This window comes from Mesoplodon bidens (genome assembly GCF_964165515.1).
Source record: "Mesoplodon bidens genome assembly, chromosome: 3".
Classification (NCBI taxonomy): Eukaryota; Metazoa; Chordata; class Mammalia; order Artiodactyla; family Ziphiidae; genus Mesoplodon; species Mesoplodon bidens.
This window is the reverse complement of record NC_138178.1, coordinates 16,940,892-16,961,145: the sequence shown is the minus strand read 5'-3', so window position 1 is coordinate 16,961,145 and position 20,254 is coordinate 16,940,892. Positions and strand designations below refer to the sequence as shown.

General features: G+C 39.0%; 1 protein-coding gene across 1 annotated transcript; it reads left to right on the top strand.

Moving 5' to 3' along the window:
- Positions 1-1,230: 1,230 nt before the first annotated feature.
- LOC308613838 (small nuclear ribonucleoprotein G-like) lies at positions 1,231-1,618 on the top strand. Its single transcript, XM_081227882.1, has one exon. The coding sequence runs from the start codon at positions 1,255-1,257 to the stop codon at positions 1,483-1,485; it is 231 nt and encodes a 76-aa protein (XP_081084008.1). The 5' UTR covers positions 1,231-1,254; the 3' UTR covers positions 1,486-1,618.
- Positions 1,619-20,254: the final 18,636 nt, after the last annotated feature.

Below are 20,254 nucleotides of genomic sequence, written 5' to 3'. Positions count from 1 at the left end.
CAGTTCTGAGATTTCCATCTCCCACTACTCATCATATCTCTTACCAACAATTGTAACAGCTTGCTTGACCTCTGAACAATGCTCTTACTTTTTTAATACATTAGAGATAATTTTTGAAGGATTTAGGCTAAATGTTCATAGTGCTGGACTGTGGAAATTCCTATGGCACGATCCCACTTTTCCTGCACTAACACCACTTCTTCCCTGCCATTTCTCCATGACTTAAAGTAGAACCCATTCCTACTGGCTGTCTCTGGGATCAGAGCTGGGATCCTTCTTCATACTGTAGTATGAGGGCAAGTTCAATGTCATTTTCATAAAATCATTGGACTGTGCTAGGTTCAGTATGGCCATTGCATACTGAACCTAAATTCTCCAAAACACTTTTTTTTTCCCCCAGATGTTTTGTATAACTTACCAGGAACTGTGAAAAGGAAGTTTAAACTCATTTCTCACCAGCTGAAATGATTTTATATGTAAATCAAAGAACAAGAGGCATGCCATCATATTGCAGAATTCCTAGAGGAGGTGTACTCAGATTAGACCCTTTCTGGACCCCTAGTTATATTCTATGATACAGACTTTAGGTACAGTAGATCATACCTCAATCTGGGATTTGCCAGAAATAAAAGCTAAAGATTCCAAATTTCATGTTCAAGAGTTACTGCATGACAAAGATAGGTAGAGAACTATAGGATTTCATTAAGTTGAAGATGCTCAGCGGTAGACTAGATTCCCACACTGGTCAGTGATTTCTTACTGTACACCATGATTCTAATACCCAATGAAAGTAATAAGAATTGGAATCCTTTGCAATAGTTGAAAGTACAAATGGTATATCTATAAATTCCAAAGGTCTGCTTTGTTGCAGAGGTTTATAGAAGGTGAAAATCACCATTGTGGTATTTGAACTATGCCTTGAAATAAGTTATGGCCTGAAAACAGAAGAAAAAGGAAAGAGTGCATGGGATGATATATTCAATGATAGAAAGAAGGAAGTGACTGGGAGAGAGAATAGACTGAAATGGACCTCAGAGGAATAGAGTTTACTTTTTAAAGCCCTCACTTGGTGTAAATCATGCTAGTGTTCAACAGTTGCTTTATTTCCCAGAAGTTTGAGTTATAACTAACCAGAAATTCTCATAATGAAGTTTCAAGCCATTCTTGTTGTGTTCATTGTGAAGCTAGATCAGCATCCTTGCACCAAAGATGAGGAGACGGTGGAGGCATCTTTGAGCTCCTCGAGTAGACATCATGAGCAAAGCTCACCCTCCTGAGTTGAAGAAATTTATGGACAAGAAGTTATCATTGAAATTAAATGGTGGCAGACATGTCCAAGGAATATTGAGGGGATTTGATCCCTTTATGAATCTTGTGATAGATGAATGTGTGGAGATGGCAACTAGTGGGCAACAGAACAATATTGGAATGGTGGTAATACAAGGAAATAATATCATCATGTTAGAAGCTTTGGAACGAGTATGAACAATGGCTGTCTTCACCAGAGAAATCAACTGCTTCCACATGTCCCCTCTCCACATTTTACTACGATGAAAATTGGGTCGTGTACATTTTCTTACTGAACTTTTTTGTTAAATAAACTTCTGTAATAGTCAAAAAAAAAACACACAAAGATGAGGAGACGTTCAATTATGCGACACTGGTAGCAATTGGTCACCAACCTCTGCGAAAGTTGTTTTGTTTGTAAATTGCTATGGAATTATCTTTCAGCCTCTGTCCTTCAGAATTAAGCTTTTCTATCCATTTTGATCTTTTTTCCCTGGGCTTCACTTTCTACTTCTTAACTTATTTGATTCTTTACTGAACTACACGAACGGTAGATCTTCTCATGACTAGAAGTAGAAAAAGTATGATAAAAATGTATTGCTTCGGGGCTTCCCTGCTGGCGCAGTGGTTGAGAGTCCGCCTGCCAATGCAGGGGACACGGGTTTGTGCCCCAGTCCAGGAAGATCCCACATGCCACGGAGCAGCTAGGCCTCTGAGCCATGGCCGCTGAGCCTGTGTGTCTGGAGCCTGTGTGTCTGGAGCCTGTGCTCCACAACGGGAGAGGCCACAACAGTGAGAGGCCCACATACAAAAAAAAAAATATATATATATATATAGCTTCTAAAGGATGAATGATGTGTGTTGTGTGTGTGTGTGTGTGTGTGTGTGTGTGTGTGACATATATGCTGTTTTACAGCTTCTTTTTCTTTTGGCAAATAAGCATTTTTTCCTTTTGTTCCACTTTCCCTGCCAGGGAAACTCATTCCTCTACTAAGTGAAACAACATGAAAGAAAAGAAAGGATGCAGTGACTTACAGACCCTTGTTAAGTGACCAGACTAGAGTAGCCAGAGTAGTGGATGAGGAGATGGATGTGGAGTTTCTAGGTTGGATCTGATCTTCATGGAATTGAAAGCAATTCTTCTCACCTCTCTGTGTTCCATTTTCCTGCTTAGAGAATGGAGACGAAATTCCCTTCTCTCACTTCACCAAGATTATATCTGGTGGACGGAAATCTACTTTTAAAAAGAGCACTCTATAGATCATATGTCTGTCTATCCCCAACTTTCTTCAATGGTCTCAAATTAAACAATAAGGCTCCTTTGTCTACATAAAACCAGGAACATTTCCTGGCAATTCTAACATTTGAATAGTCAAGATACATTTCCTATGTTGCCAAAGATGTACAGAAATGCTACAAAAATCCTTTTCTCTGGCCATGCTCTTTAGATTTTTGGTATTGAAAATGTAATAAATCAGTATCCAGTTCAATGGAATATTTTATTTTGTGTGTGTTTCTTGTGCTCAACCGTCTACATCTTTACAGGGAGTGTTGAGGATTGGTTGGTGTGTTGAAATCCCAACATCACCGCCTTTCCTCCTAGGCCACGATTACCTTTCTTCGCTTGAATCCCTCTTGTTATCATGTGTCTCCATTTGTCTCACATAATTTGCCTCATTTTCTTCATTTTGGGAGCTTCCATAAATATCCTTGCAGTCTAACTAGGCTTAGCAAGAAGGGAAAATGTGTTTGACACCCAACTGTAGGAGACATGGTTGCAGAATGCTTTTGTTCAGGATTCTTATTTCTGAGATGAAGAGGGCGTGACGCTGAGACAGAGATTATGAAAGAATACCCACGCCAAGCAAACCCAGAGGAAGATTTCTAATGACGTTACGCGTTGGCACTTTGATATTTTCACCATCATTTCTCGCTTGCCTGGGCTGCTGAAAAAGCCTCCTACCAGCTCCCAGCTTCCTCTTTTTCCCCATGAAATAGCCAAAGTGATCTTTTAAGGTAAAAATCAGATTGCATCACTCGCCATCCAAGTCTTCAATTCCTTACCATTACACTGAGGATGAAGTTCTAACTTCAACTTGGCTTAAAGACCCACTTCACTGGGGCCCTGTCCTCCTCGGCTCCCAGCTCCACACCCACCTCCTTCCTTGCTTTTCAGCACCTTCTGGTCTCACACCTCCACTGGGCGTTTATGTCTGACGTTTCTCTTGATGTCATTCAGGTCTACCTGTGGATGTTACCTCTCAGACAAATGCACATCTGTCCCCTCTGCTTTACCTGCTTTTCTTTTCTTCATAGAATCACCTGAAATTATGTTAAACTATTAGTTTGTTTTTTAAATGTCTCTCTTTTGAGAACAGGGATTTTTTGGAATTATTCACCATTGTCTTCCCAGGAACTAGAACCACACCAGGCACATATTCAGTGCTTAATAAACCTTTGTCAGATAAATGGATATATTCTTATATACACATTATACAAGCTTCTTAGAGCCAGTGTTATTCTTCTTCAGAGGGGAAACTAGACGTTAGTCTCATTTTTTATGAATGAGCTGTTTTTGGAAGATAAAATGATTTTGTTATCGATTTATATGAAACCTGTTCATTCACTTCACAGGAAGTTCCTACATTATTTTCTCCCCAATAAAGCTGAGGATCCTCAAGCCTGAAAATGAAAGAGTTCATCATCCACCTGGCAATTCTTCACTAACTTTTGACACAACAAAGAGGAACTAAGGTAGAGATGATGACTGCTTGGGTACATGGGAACAAGAGGGAGAAAGAGCAAAGGCAGTGGTAGCATATAAATAGATCACCTTTGTCCCTCTTCTCTCTGGCCCTAGAAGAAATATCAAGATGCTGGCAGAACTCCTAGTAATTGAACCCAAGACTGCCAAAGCTGTGACTGGACATAGTTGAGGGGGAAAAGAGGTAACTTTCCTTTTTTTTTCTTTTTTTTGTGGTACGCGGGCCTCTCACTGCTGTGTCCTCTCCCGTTGCAGAGCACAGGCTCCGGACGTGCAGGCTCAGCGGCCATGGCTCACAGGCCCAACCGCTCCACGGCACGTGGGATCTTCCCAGACCGGGGCACGAACCCGTGTCCCCTGCATTGGCAGGCGGATTCTCAACCACTGCGCCACCAGGGAAGCCCCAGTAGCTTTCCTTTGATTCCATGTTTACTTATTGCAAAGTTGCTGGGGCTCCCGTAATATTTATCACTCCAGAAGACCTTATTGAAAGACACTGAGAGAAAAGTCTAAACTTAAACTTTCTTAGAAATGACCCTGGGAGAGTGGGGTGTTCTTTCATTATAACAGATTATTCTAGGAAGAATCAAAGGAAAAAAAAAAAATGATGTTCTCATTTTCAGTGGACCTAACAGAGAACATTTTTCTCCAGACATTGTTTTGCTGGCATTTGATGAGAATTTACCATACCAGGAATTCACAGATTCAGGTCTGCCAGGACCAATCTGAATTGGTAAAGAGAATGTTCTTGATTTTCGATGGAATTTATAATTGTCCAGTAGAATTATGCTGGGGAGCCAGTCTCTGAATGGAATCAACCAATCCAAACTTACAGCATTTTACAAAGGATCATAATGCACCACAAAGATATTTGCAAGTTCCATATACTCACATGTTGTTAGGACCCTAAATTCTTGACTCTCCCATTACTTCATTAATTTAGTAACTTTATTCAATAAACATTTAGTAAACACCTACTGGCACCAGGGACCACACCAGGTCGGGGGATGCCAACGTATATTCTTTTTCTCGTATAGTTTAGAATCTAGTTTATTTTGAACTTTTCTATCATGTGGCAGAAAATTTGTCTGGGAAAAAAATAGGAATTTTCCTCATGGAGAGAAAACAATGCATTTAGCACTCTTGGTGGAAATCAAATGGAAAATGACAGCTAAGACACAGAATGAGATTTCTTAGATTTAATTTTGGTCTCAGTGTAGTACGGATTGAACAAGACTAAACTATGGACCCAAGATTTAAGTTTATCAGTTAGTTTTCTTTTCTTCCAATGCTACATACTTCACTTCTGAATTCAAGCCAGCAGTTTCCCAAATGTTTGTGTACTCAGGACATAGGTGACGTGCAAGAGGAAAAGTTTTACCCAAATATTGCATTATTATTAAAAATGACACACAACAAGGGCACCGGAAGCCCTTCTCTTTAATTTGGTAAATTGTTAATTCCATAATATTGTAAATGTTGGATACATTTGTTAGACTTCTTGACCTTCCCCAAGTTGGGAAGCTATATTTGCTTCTTCCTATTGCAAAGTAAGAGAGCACAGAGTCCTATGGTCAGGAGTGGACAGGATGTGGGATTGCAGGCATCAGAGGTATAGAATTTCTGACTTGCAAACTCCTGAGGATAATTGCTGACTCTCTCAAAGTTGACCAGAGTGTATGGATTTTTGTCCCTTTATTGGACAGAGTTGAGAAACTGTTGCCAAGCACACTGCTTGAACTTATTATACAATCATATAATTTATTAATGTGATTCCCATGAATAAGTCTATTTTTGCATACACACTCTAAACACTGAGTGTCCAGAGGAAATACTGTCTTTGGCTTACAGAGATCTGTGTGCATTGCATTCTGAAATACAGACACCCAAAGCTGAGTTTTCCCTCAATGCAGGTGTTTCATTTTGCCCACTTAAATCTAGAATATTTGAACTGGAAGGATCTTTAAAAGAGACAATTTAACCCAACTCCTCTAAATGCCCCAAGGCCACTCAGTGAATTAGCAGAGGGTCTAAGGCTAGAACTCAGAGCATTTGGGCCCCAAACCATTGCTTACCTTAGGATGAGGCCTGGTTAAGATGCTCTTGGAGCCCCTTTAAACACCTATTGGACAGCCCAACGTCACGGACGTAAAAAATTCACATACGGTCTTTATTTTCTGCAGCTCATCTGAGACCCTGGAGAAAGGTTTGCATTACTTTGAGTCATGGTGGAATCTAATACTTTAATTTGTTTAAGCCCCATGAAGTTCAAAGGTTACAAATGGAAGAGGGGTGAAAGGTTATAGGGGTTCTTTTCTCTGTCCTTTTAAGCAGGTAAAGTTTACATAGGGAAGACACACATTGATGGTCAATGGTAACAAGCTGCCAGTCACCACCTCTGACACTTTGTTAGGAATCTGTGTGCCCAGGAGAAGCCAAAAAGTAGTGTTGGGAACCAAGAATGAAGACGCCCTTTCACGCTGAGGTAAATCTTTACATTTGGAGAACATTGAGATACAAGGTGCTCTTTCTCTAGGCTTCCAACACTAGTTGGGTTTCTCTAAGAGCAAATGGGTTTTTTTTTGCATTTGAAAGGTTCCCTGACAATAAGATGGGGGAACAGTGTCTCCATACCCAGGAAGCCCGGGAGAATCTTTTTGAATTATTTGGGATTCTGGAATATATCTTATGCCTGCTTTTTCAGTTTAAAAAATACAATGGTTGGGGGGCATGGCTGGGGTCTCAGTTTCTGAGATGGCTACTGATACTTGATCTGATAAGGAAGACTTGATACGTCATTGTGAGACCTTGTGTCCATCTGGGCCCAGGCTCACACTGAGTAACAAAGGCAGAACAAGTTCAAACATGTAGGCCTGGGTGAGAGTGAATATTAGGAATCCTCCCCAGGTCTTCATGTGAGGAAAGAATGAGTCTAGAAGACTTTTTTCTCCTGACACTTCTGTCTCCTCTTTCATCCATATCTTTTTCATTCCTGTCTCGGAGAAAGAGATATCCGATTTTTATTTATTTATTTATTTATTTTGCCAAGGTCAACTCACTCACTCTCCTGGCAAACTTGATTTGATCTTACCTAGTTATATCAATTAATTCTCACTGTTTCCCTATCTCATTAATCCCTTCTTTTCTGCCTACATTCTCGTTTAAGCCTGATTTGAAAGATCGTGTGAGGCTAGAGTCATGTAAACCCGAGTCTGAATCCTCTGTCATTTGACCACTGTATGTCCTTGAACAAATCACTCCTCTCTTAGTTTCCTCATTGTAAAATGAGAATAATAATAGAATCTATGTTTTCAGGGTTTTTTAACAAGATAAATGATAATGTATATGTAGTACCTGCCATATAATATAGACTTAATAAACAGTAGTAATTGTTTTTTTTGCTGTTATTATTATATAAGTAATATAACAGTATATTATTATCACTAATATATTATATCTCATCTCCTGCTGGACAAAAATATCCTTTAATATATGGGAGCATTTCTTCTTCATTACTTGAGAGTATCTGTCATAATGTTGTGATATAACATATCTTCACTAAGTGTTTATTGAGTAAATGCGGTCAACAATTTGCTACAATGATTTGAGAAGTGTGAAAGTTTGGTTTGGATGTCCAAGGCTTTAGCCATTTGTCCTTTTTGAGCTTTCTGACATTTGTTTCATAATTGAGTAAGGCTTAAGCTATTGTGGTAATTTGCTAGTGGTTCAGAAGTCTCAGTGGCATAAAAAGTTGTGGTCCAGGGCATGCATAAAATGTATGACTTTTGGTGTTCATGGATACTAAAAAAGTGGGACTAGTAAGATATCATTAGGAAGAATAACAGGATTTCAATGCACAGACAGATTCCAATTTTTGCTCTTGAAAGAAGAGTGAGACTCAGCTTTTCATTGTCTTGCCTTGAATTACATAAGACAGCACCATGTGGGATCTGGAGCACACCCTTCAGATCATATGGCCAGAGTTTCTCAAAGTGCTTCCAAGTATGTTAATTGTTATGCAAAGAAAACAGAGGAAGAAGTCTGTGGCCAAATCACTTTGGGGAATTTTGGCAAAAACAAAGATAAGCAAGTTCCTTTACTACAGGACTGTGAATATCCTACTGGAGATACAGTGTATAGTGATTTCCAAATTCATTTGCCCAAGGCACATTGTTTTTCAGAGTATATCTCAGGATTATTGTCAGGAGTGATCTGCTTCTAGCCTCTTTATTTAATAGATGTGGAAATCAAGTTCCAGAAAATTAATTTGCCAAAGATTGCTCAGCAGTAGAGCACAAAGAATCTAGACGTCTTTATCCTTATCTGAAATTAGTCTTACTCTTTATTTCTGCTTTCTTGGAGAAATAATAAAACTCACATATGAATGTCTTACAAGCTCACGCTAAAAATATCACAACTAACTTTTGAGAATTAAACACATTAATAATAATGAAATTATTTTCCCGTGAAATTGGGAATACAATTACTTCCAAAGTTCTATTAGGAAAATTGGTAACTGTTTTTTTTTTTTTTTACTAGAATTCCCCAAACAAATTTCTCTGATATTTTACTCATTATTTTTATAATTAGGCATAAAATGATTCATGCTTTATCCATAATTTAACAGATCCTTTTGGTTATTTCCAAATAAGATTAGTCTTCCTGCATATTATAGATAAGCAGCCAGTCATTTGTGACATAACGCTCTTCTTAAAAATAATTAGGTTTGCAATGTGATATTTAGAATTTCTCAGACTGTCTGATAAAAATAATCAAAAATTCATAAGAAATGTAAAAATCTGCTGTCAATGTGATGAAACTAAAAGAGTGTGAAAGTCAAGTTATAGCATTTCACTCACTGCAAGACTGTTTCTCTAGCTGCATGGTTTTCAAACTTTTAACCAAGCATAGCTAATGTCCACTAGTTTCTCACTAGATTAAAAAAAAAAAAACAGTTTAGGACCTTGAGTCCAAGATAATCTTTAAAGAAAATCATTGTGTGTTGCTATTGGTGATGTTCTAAGTACGCTGACCACAGGCCACTGGAGCAGGTGATAAGTATCTTTACACGTATTGGCTTCTCCACACGTAAAAACCAATGACTAGAAAACCATCAATTGAACCAACAAGGTTCAGTTGATAAAGGTTACTTGGGCCTTTGTTACTGCAACAGGAAGTAGACTTTCAGTACCTTCTCCTCTTTTGATTATGGGAGACAATCTTCATCCATATAGTTGGAAGCGCATAGGTCACCTTTCCAAGCAATAATGCTAAAGACCACAGCACGGAGGGGCCAGGGGCTGCCCTCAGACACAGTGCAGGGAATACGGACACTCGGTTACCCCAGGAAGCTTTTGTTTTTTCCTGGAAAGTTGTGCCATTACTTGTAAATGTGGGACTCCCAGCTACCTAAGCTAAAGAATATCTCTTAAATTTTAAAACAAGTATTTGACAGTAAGAGGGACGTTGTTATATCTGTGCTGTTGGCTGGGAAAAATTACTTAGACATTCTTGGGTTTCTGAGAGTGTTTAGAATTGGTATTTGTTTAGAGACTTCTTGAAATGAATGTGCCAGAAAATGTGTGTCTAAGAACAGAACTTGAGATCTGAGGTATGAGAAGGTTATGAGCCCTGTGAGTTAAAACACTGACCACTGACCAACACATTACTTCATCTATCTTTATGGCATCCTCTGAATGTGCAGCCGAGTGCCCCAGGTGGATGTTTTCTATGTAGTAGCCCTGATTGGGCAGTTCCTGAATCTCCAAATGAACTAGAGGCAGCATCCAGTGCAAGTCCTGCACTTTTCAGCATCTCTAGTTGCTATGGTATCAGGTGTCTTGTACATTCTCAATAAATACTTGTTAATTGGTTGATTGATTAGCTTCTGACTTCACCCTTTAGCCTCAGTAGCTAAGTTTCTCTCTCAAGTCCCAGGACTCTCTCTAAACTCTATATTTTCCTCATATTTAGCATTCATCTGGTGTCCCCTCAAGCCATTCTGTTATTTCAGATACTGCCTTAGCAGAATTTCTAAATGCCAAAGACTCTTTTTTTTTTTTTTAACAACATAGAAGGGAGATTGAGAATCATAAGTATGCTGCCAGCCCTGGAACGTTTGCCTAGTGACCTAATTTCATGGGAATTTGCCAGGCCAGCTCTGTGGAAGAAATCCAGTCCTATTCCTCCAGTTTCCTTGGGTTATTCAGCTGACACGCTCCACAGCCATCTTCTTCACACTGTTGTGACCTTCAGGATACTATCCCCTGAATACTGCTCTATTTTAATTTTGCTATATAAAAAACCAATAAGAAATAAAGGTGTACTAATTTATGTGGCTTAGGCAAATTTACACAATATAAGGAGCTTAACTCAAATGGTATTTCTTACACTGAATTATGACAGACACTTGTTTCTTATTACTCTAGACTTCTGTCACATGTATTTTGGATAATTTCAGAAGTTTATCAGTGTAATTTATCTGGTACATTATCTAGACCTGTTCCATAAGATGTAAGTTACTTATTGTCCATCACAGACTTTCATGTACCTTCTTGTCTCTTTTTTGCCCACTAGTTCCTTCTAAAGCCAGATCTACAGTTATTTTAGACATCACAGTCCATTTGACATGGTAGTATATTGATCTGACATTCTCTTCAGAAAACCAATACCAAAGTACTGTGTGTTAGTACACTAAGAATTGTACGCTAATTCTGCTCTGTCTACAAGCATGTAACCTTTTCTGAAGAACACTCTACCTATTTTATCCCTCCATCTGGAAGTACTGCAATGGCCTTTGGCCAAAAGCAATGAAGTTGTGACTTTCTTACTTCTCTATAGCCTGCCCAGGGACATTAATGAAAGAAAAGTAAACCTACTCTATTATCCCAAATGGCTTTTCAAATAATTAGGAGATTTTAATAATAGTGTCCCACTGATGCTCTCAGGTTTCCCACAGGCACTGCAGCATTTCCGAAGTGAATAACATTGCACCGATGCTTCAGGAGAAAAGACCTCGCTCTCACTACCCATGACCTTCAATACATACAAATGCTGAAAACAGCACCAGGCATCCCATTACTGAAATGGATTGTCTGGCATCAACTTTGCAGTTTTGGAGTCTAACACCAATTTGTGGTGATATCTTTGAGAAAAGAAGCGATTCAAATTTTTAAAGAGGCAGAGACTTTTGAGAAGGTTGGATTTTTGACATTTTGTTTTTTTCCAAGCTCGTCCCCAAAATCATTGAGTCACCTCCAACTTCTCTATATAGAAGGTGATGAAAATAGATGGCAAGACCTTAGGTATTTCAGAGGAGTAAAGGGATTATGTTAAAGTGACCTCGAAATGAATCCACAGCCTTGAAAAGTACAAACTCATAACTAGCAACTCCACTACTAAAAGTTCATCCTCAGTAAGTAGAATCAATAATACATACACGGGACTTCCCTGGTGGCGCAGTGGTTAAGAATCCGCCTGTCAATGCTGGGGACACAGGTTCGAGCCCTGGACTGGGAAGATGCCACATGCCGCGGAGCAACTAAGCCCGTGCACCACAACTACTGAGCCTGCACCCTAGAGCCCATGAGCCACAACTACTGAGCCCGTGTGCTGCAACTACTGAAGCCCGCGTGCCTAGAGCCTGTGCTCCGCAACAAGAGAAGCCACCACCAGGGCTTCTCTGGTGGCGCAGTGGTTGAGAGTCCGCCTGCCAATGCAGGGGACATGGGTTCGTGCCCCGGTCCAGGAGGATCCCACATGCCGCGGAGCGCCTGGGCCTGTGAGCCATGGCCGCTGAGCCTGCGCATCCGGAGCCTGTGCTCCGCAGCGGGAGAGGCCACGGCAGTGAGAGGCCCGTGTACCGCAAAAAAAAAAAAAAAAAAAAAAAGAGAAGCCACCACAATGAGAAGCCTGAGCACCGCAACGAAGAGTAGCCCCTGAGTAGCCCCTGCTCGCCACAACTAGAGAAAGCCCACGTGCAGCGACAAAGACCCAATGCAGCCAAAAATAATAAAGTAAAAAGAATAAAAAATTTAAAAACCTAAAAAAAGAATAATGCATACACACATTTAAATACAAGGATAATCATCACAGTGTTCTTTATAATATTGACATTTTAGAAGCAAATATCCAGCAACAGGAAAATGGTTAAACAATGGAACACACTATAGCTATAAAACATTTTGTTGTAAAATATGTTTATCGACCTTCACAATATTTTACTTGAAATAAAAAAGCAGATTATGAAATAGTTCCTATCATGAATTTTTTTAAGAAACAATGACATACTAACATGGTTGATGTATTAAAGATGGTATTTTTTAAAATTTTGTCTGCATTTTCTGATTATTCTATAGGAAATATGTAGTATTTATCAAAAAAAAAAGGAAAGGAGAAAATAGGATGTATTACAATTCATATTAAAATATGTTCCCCGCTTTCCTTTAAATAAGACTTTAAAGGGGAGTGGAGTGCAGTTGTCACAAAGGTGGATAAGAATGCCCTGATCAGCCTCTGGCACCCTAACATGAGGGGAGAGGGGAAGAGGGGTTGCTTTGAGGAGGAAGAATGGGGCAAGTAAGCAATTTCTTAGTTTGAACAGAGAAGTGCAGTACTTCTGTGCATCTGTTCATATCCAACCCCACAGGGTCTGATGTCCCTAGATGTCAGGGGATGGGAAAGAGGCAACGGTTTCCAAACACCATCAGTGGAGAACATTTTCAAGGTGTTGGCTTCTAAGAAAGTTTCCAGAAGGAATATCATGCCTTTTCAAGAACACATGCATGCGTGCACACACACACACACACACACACAGAGGCACACAAAGAGGTGAGAGCATTTCAATTTCTACTTCTTGGAGTAAGTAGATACCATTAGTTGGGAATTTTACCCACTTACTTCTTCACCTGTTCTTTTGTCCTTTTCTCTTGTACAGAAGAATGAGTTTCCTTTTGAAGAATAGTCCCTTCCCCTCTGCTCTTTACCCTGACACCTCCCACCTCCTAAAGAACCTTGATCTTTAGACCATTTCAGCCCTTAAGAAATCTAGTACCTACAGACATGTTTGTGTCCAGAAAAAAAGTTTGAATTCAAAATATAAATAGCGAAAATCAAATGTAATAAATAACAGAATGTATATAAAATGTAACATTATGTCAGCATTGTGAACTTAATATTCATGAACATTTCACTCCATTTGAAAACAATTTGTGAGTTGGATGTTCTCCATTTTCCAAAATCCCGACTATGCACATTAAGTGTTGATCAAGAGACTGAATTATAAATTGAGTTATCTAGAGCCAACTCATTTTGAAAGCAAAATTATAAACATCCTTTTCCTTTTTTCTTTGTGAAAAATGTACTTAATGTGAGCGACTTGGTGTATTTTAATCAGTTTGATCTGAGGTCAGGAAGGACCTCAGTATTAAGAGTGCCGGGGCTAGTAGCCCTGCTGCTCCATAAGCTACGTGCTCGTCATCCTGTACCTTTTTTCTCACTTTGTCCTAGCTCCTTTCTCTAAGCAGTTACATATGCTCTCACATTGTAACATTACCATCTATGTACCATCCTCACCTTTCAGCAGTTGCCTTATTCCTCTACGCCTCTTCCCAATTTCTCAAATGTGGTCTACAGAGATGGTCTATATTTTCTCACTTCGTATTCACTCTTTAGCTCACAGAAATATTCTTTCTATCATAACCATTCCACCGAAATGGGATGTCCTCACCAAAGACACCAACAATCTCGTTCCTCAATCCAATTCATAGATTTCAGTTCCTTATTTACTCACTTTATCTTCCTTTTTCTTGAAACACAGTTGCCTTGGCTTCTGTGATATTTTTCTCTCTTGGTATTCTTCTTACTTCTCTGGCTGCTTCTTGATCTTCCTTCAAGAGTCCTCTTTATCCCTTGGATGATGGTGTTTGGGGATTTTACCCAAGGCTTTCTCTCTTCTCCCTCTACATCCTCTCCCTGGGCAAGTCCCCTGATATGTCTACCATCTATGTGGCAATGATTCTCAAACCTGTAGCCCCAGTCTATCTCTCTCTCCTAGAGTTCAGACCAATATGAGAGCCAGCTGTCTACCGGTCATCTCCAATAGTGTTTAGACCATGGTACTAAACAACATTTCTATTCCTCATCCTCATGTCCCACTCCCATCTTTTCTTCTCTGTGCTCATGCTATCAACAAATGGTACCAACATCAAACGTCGCCAGAAGCTGGGAGCCAGCTTGCACTCCAGCCTCCCCTGCCTGCCATCTTCAACGATCTAGAAGTCTTAACTCTTGTATCTTCTATAAATCCATCCCCTCTCCTCCATCCCCAATGCTGACTTCCTAATCCAGGCCGCCAGCATTCTGTGTCTGAATTACTACAGCAGCCTCTGCCATCCACCATTTTCCCACTCTGCTCCACAAGTGATATTTTTTAAAATATGAAACCAATTATGATATGTCATGGCTTAAATCCTTCAACATTTTCCCCAGTACTCTCAGGAAAAAAGTCCAAAGTCCTTCACATGGTTTACAAAAGTAGCAAAACCTGGTTCCAATATGTCCACAGCCACATCTGCTTCCCCTCTTCCTACCCTCTCCTGTGAGAGTGAAAATCTTGTCCTCCCCAATCACTCCACATCCTTGCTTGCTTCCAGGCTCTCATGCACGCCATTGCTATGGCTGGGAACACTCTTACCTCTGTTCCCCCATCTAACTGACCCCTGCCTGCTTTTCAGATTTCAGTGTAGAAGTCAGTTACCGCCCTATGCTTTCCCTGATGCACCAAACAAGAAATAGATAACTCTCTTAAGGGTCACCAAGGTAGTTTTCTTTTCTAATGGGGCTTTTGCATTGTTTATAATAGCTACTTGGCTATCTCATATTCTCACTAGGCTGTAAACTCTGGGAGGCCAGGGTTTATGTCTATACTGTCTAATATAATAGTATAACAAACTCTTGATAAATATTTGTCAAACGTGTAAATGAACAAGCACCAGGCACATATCTGATTGGCTGCTAATTGTTCTGACTTCAGTAGGAGACTTCCTGAGTTAGATTTCCCATCTAATAACTTTGTTCTTAACCATTGTTATAATGCTTTCCAAAACCATTGAGAAAGTGCACTAATATTTACCAAGCACTTTGAAATAGTGAGATAAATGCTCCTAGTGAAGGTGGCCTATTTTAAGTAAGACCTGGGTCTGACTACACAGCACAAAATGGGCTGCCTTTACTGCAATGATGCCATTCAAGGTTATTTGTTGCAAGCATCAAAATTTACTGCTGGTGGGGAAGGAAGCCACCGAGTACATCCAGAGCCAGATTCAGACAAATGCTTGCTGCTGTTCACAGCAATCGGTGAAAGCCTCTGTTCCACATGCTTTATTCTCAATAACGTGGGGCACAGTTGTTGCCACATTTAGGAAAGTAAGCAAAGAGGTTGTCTGATTTCCTTCCCAGTTATAACTTACAGTCATGACTGAACCAGTTAGCAAATATTCTTTGCTGATAATTAAGCAGTATTATTTGTGAAATTTTGCACAGGGGCTGCAGCAATATTAGCTTTTCACCTGTGATTGCCAGGTTAATTCATAAAGGAAGCAGCAAAAGTGAAAGACATTCCATATTATTAGGGTGAGTTAATTTGAGGGCAGGGGAATATGAAATTTAGGCTTAACCAATAAAGGGACTTTTGGCAGAGTTTGATCAGGCATCCAGAGAGCCTCCATTTCTTACTGTGAAAATGGTCTGAGTCCAAAGGGACAAGAAGTGCCTGCAGCTAGACATTTGGAGACACCATTATTTTTATGTGCTTCCTGTACTGACATAATTATGGCTATGCGTCTGTACTCTTGCTTTGGCATAAGCACCAGGAGAAGCTTCTTTAAAATATGAGGTTAATACTACCTATGTGTGACTCAAGATCTGTAGGTTAATTCTTTAGGTAGAGGGAATATCCGTGCATAAAAAGAAATCCTAGCACTTTAAAGTAACAGCATTTATAATACTCATCCTTGCAAAAGAAAAGAACTAGAATTTGTGATTTTGCTGAAGTCCTCTGGTGGAGGTATGTCCCCAAACCCACATAACTGGAGCAGGTTCTAGGTTTAACTCCCACACTTTTGCTTCAAGCTAATGAACTATAAACTTCAGTTTTTTTCCTTCTTTACATCTCATTTAAAAAATGGTGCCGTTGTATTTTCTTGAGGACTGGAGGGCTAGTTAGTTAACGTTTGCCAAGCACGTTGAAGATGAAAGGGACTACATTCAATCCAGAATTACAACTATTATCATCACAAAGCTCAGATTAGCTCAGAAATTTAGGAATGATGATTCAGGAACCCACATTCCAGATTCTAGTGAGATTATGTCTGAAAATAGTCAGACCAATTCCTGCAATGATTCAGATGCTAAGGATTTATGGGGTTCAGCATGACTGTATCCCAAATCATGCATGACAATAAAAATTAGACTGCATTCCGACTGATAATTTAGGAAACAAGTTATTGAAGGAATCCCAAGGAGTTTTGTGTCTGTGTTCTCTCCAAGGCCAGATCCGTGCACGGTTAGACTGAAGAGACAGCAATCAGCCAGCCAAGAGAAGGGTGGTGCAGGCTGAAGGCAGAAATTGCCAAATGCACCAGATAAAGTATTTCATAAGTCACAATGCTAGAAACTAAAAAATTTAGTAGGGACAAATCCACATCAGGCAACTGTCCTTAGCCCTTCTTTCTTGAAGACCCTTTCCTGGGCACCATTGCTCACAGTAATCTCTCATTAATTTAAAAAAACATTTTTGGAAGAAAATGTTAACTACAGGTAAAATGCCCTTAATTGGGTTGAGGAAGTCCCATTTTAGTTTGCTCCTAGTTTGCTGTTTTTTTTTTGTTTTTTTCTAATCAAGGATGGATGCCGGATTTTTGTCAAGTGCTTTTTCTGTGTCCATTGAGATGATTATTTGTTTTGTCTTTCTTAGATTAATATGATGAAGCATATTGATTTTTTTAAATGTTAAATCAGCATTCCTGAGATAAACCCCATTTGGTCATAATATATCATGACTTTTACATATTTTGGAGTTTCATTTGGTTAAACTCTACTTAGAATTTTGCGTGTATGTTTTTAAGGATATTGTGCTCTAATGGCCTTCTTTTTTTTTGTAATGTCTTTGTTTGCTTTTGACGTTAGGGTAATGCTGGCCTCATACAACAGGCTAAGAAGTATCCTCTCCTTTCCTGAAAGACTTTGTGTAGGCTTGGTATTATTTCTTCCTTAAATATTTGGTAGAATTCACAAATGAAACCATCTGAGCCTAGCGTTTTCTTTATGGGAAGGTTTTAAACAACAGATCCAATTTAATAGCTATATTTAATTTCCACTTATCTATTTTCCAAGCATCTTTCTGTTATGTTTTCTAATTTCTTTGAATGGTGGTCAGAGAGCATACGTTATATTACTTGGATCCTTTTAAATTGCGTACTGAGACTTTCTAATGACAGAATATGGTATATCTTGGTAAAATACCATGGGTACTTGAAAAGATGGTTTATTCTAAGTCTTTGGCTGAAGTTTCCTATAGATGTCAGTTAGATCAGTTGGTTGCAGTGTTGTTCAGATCTTCTATATCCTAACTGATTTCCTGTCTGCTTGTTCTACCAATTATTAACAGAAGAGTATAAAAATCTCTGATTATAAATGTAGATTTATCTATTTCTTCTTGTATCTCTGTCAGTTTTTGCTTCATAAATTATAAAGTTCCTTCATTACATGCATAAATGTTTAAAATTATTATGTCCTCTTGATTAACTGACCACTTTATCATTATGACCTTTTTCTATCCCTATTAATATCTTTGCCTTGAGATCTACTTTGTCTAATATTAGTATAGCCACTCTAACTTTTAAAAAATTAGTTTTTGCATAGTATATTTTTGCGATTCTTTCACTTTTAAACTATCTGTGCCTTTATATTTAAAATCTGTTTCTTGTAGATAGCATTTAGTTGGGTCTTGCTTTTTTGTAATTTAAGGGCCTCTGCCTTTTAATCAGGATATTTAAACCATTTCTATTTAATATAGTTATATATGTGGATAAATATAAATCTACTATCTTTCTATTTGTTTTCTATTTGTCCTACCTATTCCTTGTTCCTTTTTTCCCTCTTTTTAGATTATGTTTTTAATCAACTGCATAATTTTTTATAATTCCATTGCATATCTTCTAATCATTTCAAATACTTTTTCTCCCTGGCTTCAGGTAGTCTCCTCACATGCACAATCTGGTCCATACTCAGGTAAAAACCAGAGGAGACCCTCTGCACACCTGCAGAGTTCGCTCTCCTCTCTCTCTCTCTCTGTCCCTGTCTCTCTGTAGATATCTCCTAACAGTATGGTATCCTGTGAATTCTACCTGCATTGGTTCCCTTAACTCTCAGCTCCTTCTCCACAAGTGAATGAGACCACCAGACTCTGCCTGGGTTCCACTTCCCTACACAGTGGCTTGTAAGTAGCTGAGGCAATAGCTGGGGCAATTGTCATTAGTCTACCATCCCTCAGGGATCATGGTCCTTTGTTGTCTAGTGTCCAACATCTTGAAAACTGTTGCTTCACATGTTTTGTTTATTTTGGGGTTTTGTTTTTGTTTTCTTTGGTTGTTTCAGGCAAAAGGGTAAATCCAGTTCCTTTTACTCAGTCTTAGCTTGAAGTGATTCTGGATGGAAGGTGATACTGTTGACAATCACGAGTTATTCTGATGCAAATTGGACATGTTTTGAAACATGAGTCTGAAGATTTTCTGAAACTGTTCATCGAATGTCCTAGAATATTTAAGAAAACTGGTTGGAATTTTTTATTATGTTAATTAGCTCCAAAATTTATAGTGTCATTAAAATATTAAAGCAAGGTAACCCAGAAACAAGTAGCTAATTCTTGCTCCAGAGTAACAATCTCTGAAAACACTAATGTAACGGCTCTCTCAAGGGCTTAGTTAAAAGGAATGCCTGTTAGATTTATTTCGTTTTCAGAAAAGAGAGAGGTCATTATGGCTTAACAATTATCCAGTTCCCTCCTAGATTTAATCTTAATCTATAAACACAGGCCTATGTTTTGAAGACTATTATACTGAATGAAGCAAACTAATTATTGACATTGGTGGCTAAATGTTTACCCCCAGTGCCTGGAAATACATACACAAAGCTAATTTAACACCATGTGTGATTATCTGAAAAATATATGTCTTCCATGTAGTGTAGTCTAAAAATATTACCTTAGGGCTCTGAAAAAAAATGGTTTTTAAGAACAAAATGAATAAAACCATGTAAATACTTGTACATTTTCCATATGTCAATTTTTTTTTAAGGGCAGCTTTTTTTTCTTGGTTGTATTTCTCTCTGATTCTATGATATCTTTATGATGTATCAGCTATTTTCCCTTATTCTTTCCCAAACCCTTCAGTTTTCAAGAGCACCTGATATGAACAATGCCAGTGCCCTAGATTTCTGTGTTAATGGCAATGCCTGAACTTTCTCTGGATCAGATTGCTTGACCATCTATCTTGTATTTTTCTGGACAGTCCTCACTTTTGAATCATCTCATTTTCTTTTATGAATTCCCCCAATTCTAATATATATATCTATATTTATGTAGATATAGTATACTTATATATTATATATTGCACATACATATATTCGATTTTAAGAGTATATGTTCACGTATATATAGTTTCTTTTTTGCGGTACGTGGGTCTCTCACTGTTGTGGCCTCTCCCGTTGCGGAGCACAGGCTCTGGACGCGCAGGCTCAGCGGCCATGGCTCACGGGCCCAGCCACTCCGCGGCATGTGGGATCTTCCTGGACCAGGGCACGAACCCGCGTCCCCTGCATTGGCAGGCGGACTCTCAACCACTGCACCACCAGGGAAGCCCTATAGTTTCATTTTTACCTAGAGTTAATTTCCTTGATTTTAAGAAGAGGAAAAATAATAATATCCTTAAGTTTGGAGGAACAAAGAACTGTCCTGGGAGGAAGGGAAACACATAGCTTTGTCAGCTTGAATTCTTTCTGCCTTCCATCCCTTTGAAGCCAAAGCAGGTAATGAAGATGAGAGGCTTCCTGAGCCACTGACCCTCTCCATCCTCTTCTTTCTGCAAACCTGAATAGCATATAGTCCTCCAGTTTAGTCCTGTAAGTTTCAATTCACAAAACCCTAAC

Excerpts from the sequence above, each read along its gene's own strand:
- LOC308613838 (XM_081227882.1), top strand. The coding sequence starts at position 1,255 with ATGAGCAAAGCTCACCCTCCTGAGTTGAAGAAATTTATGGACAAGAAG.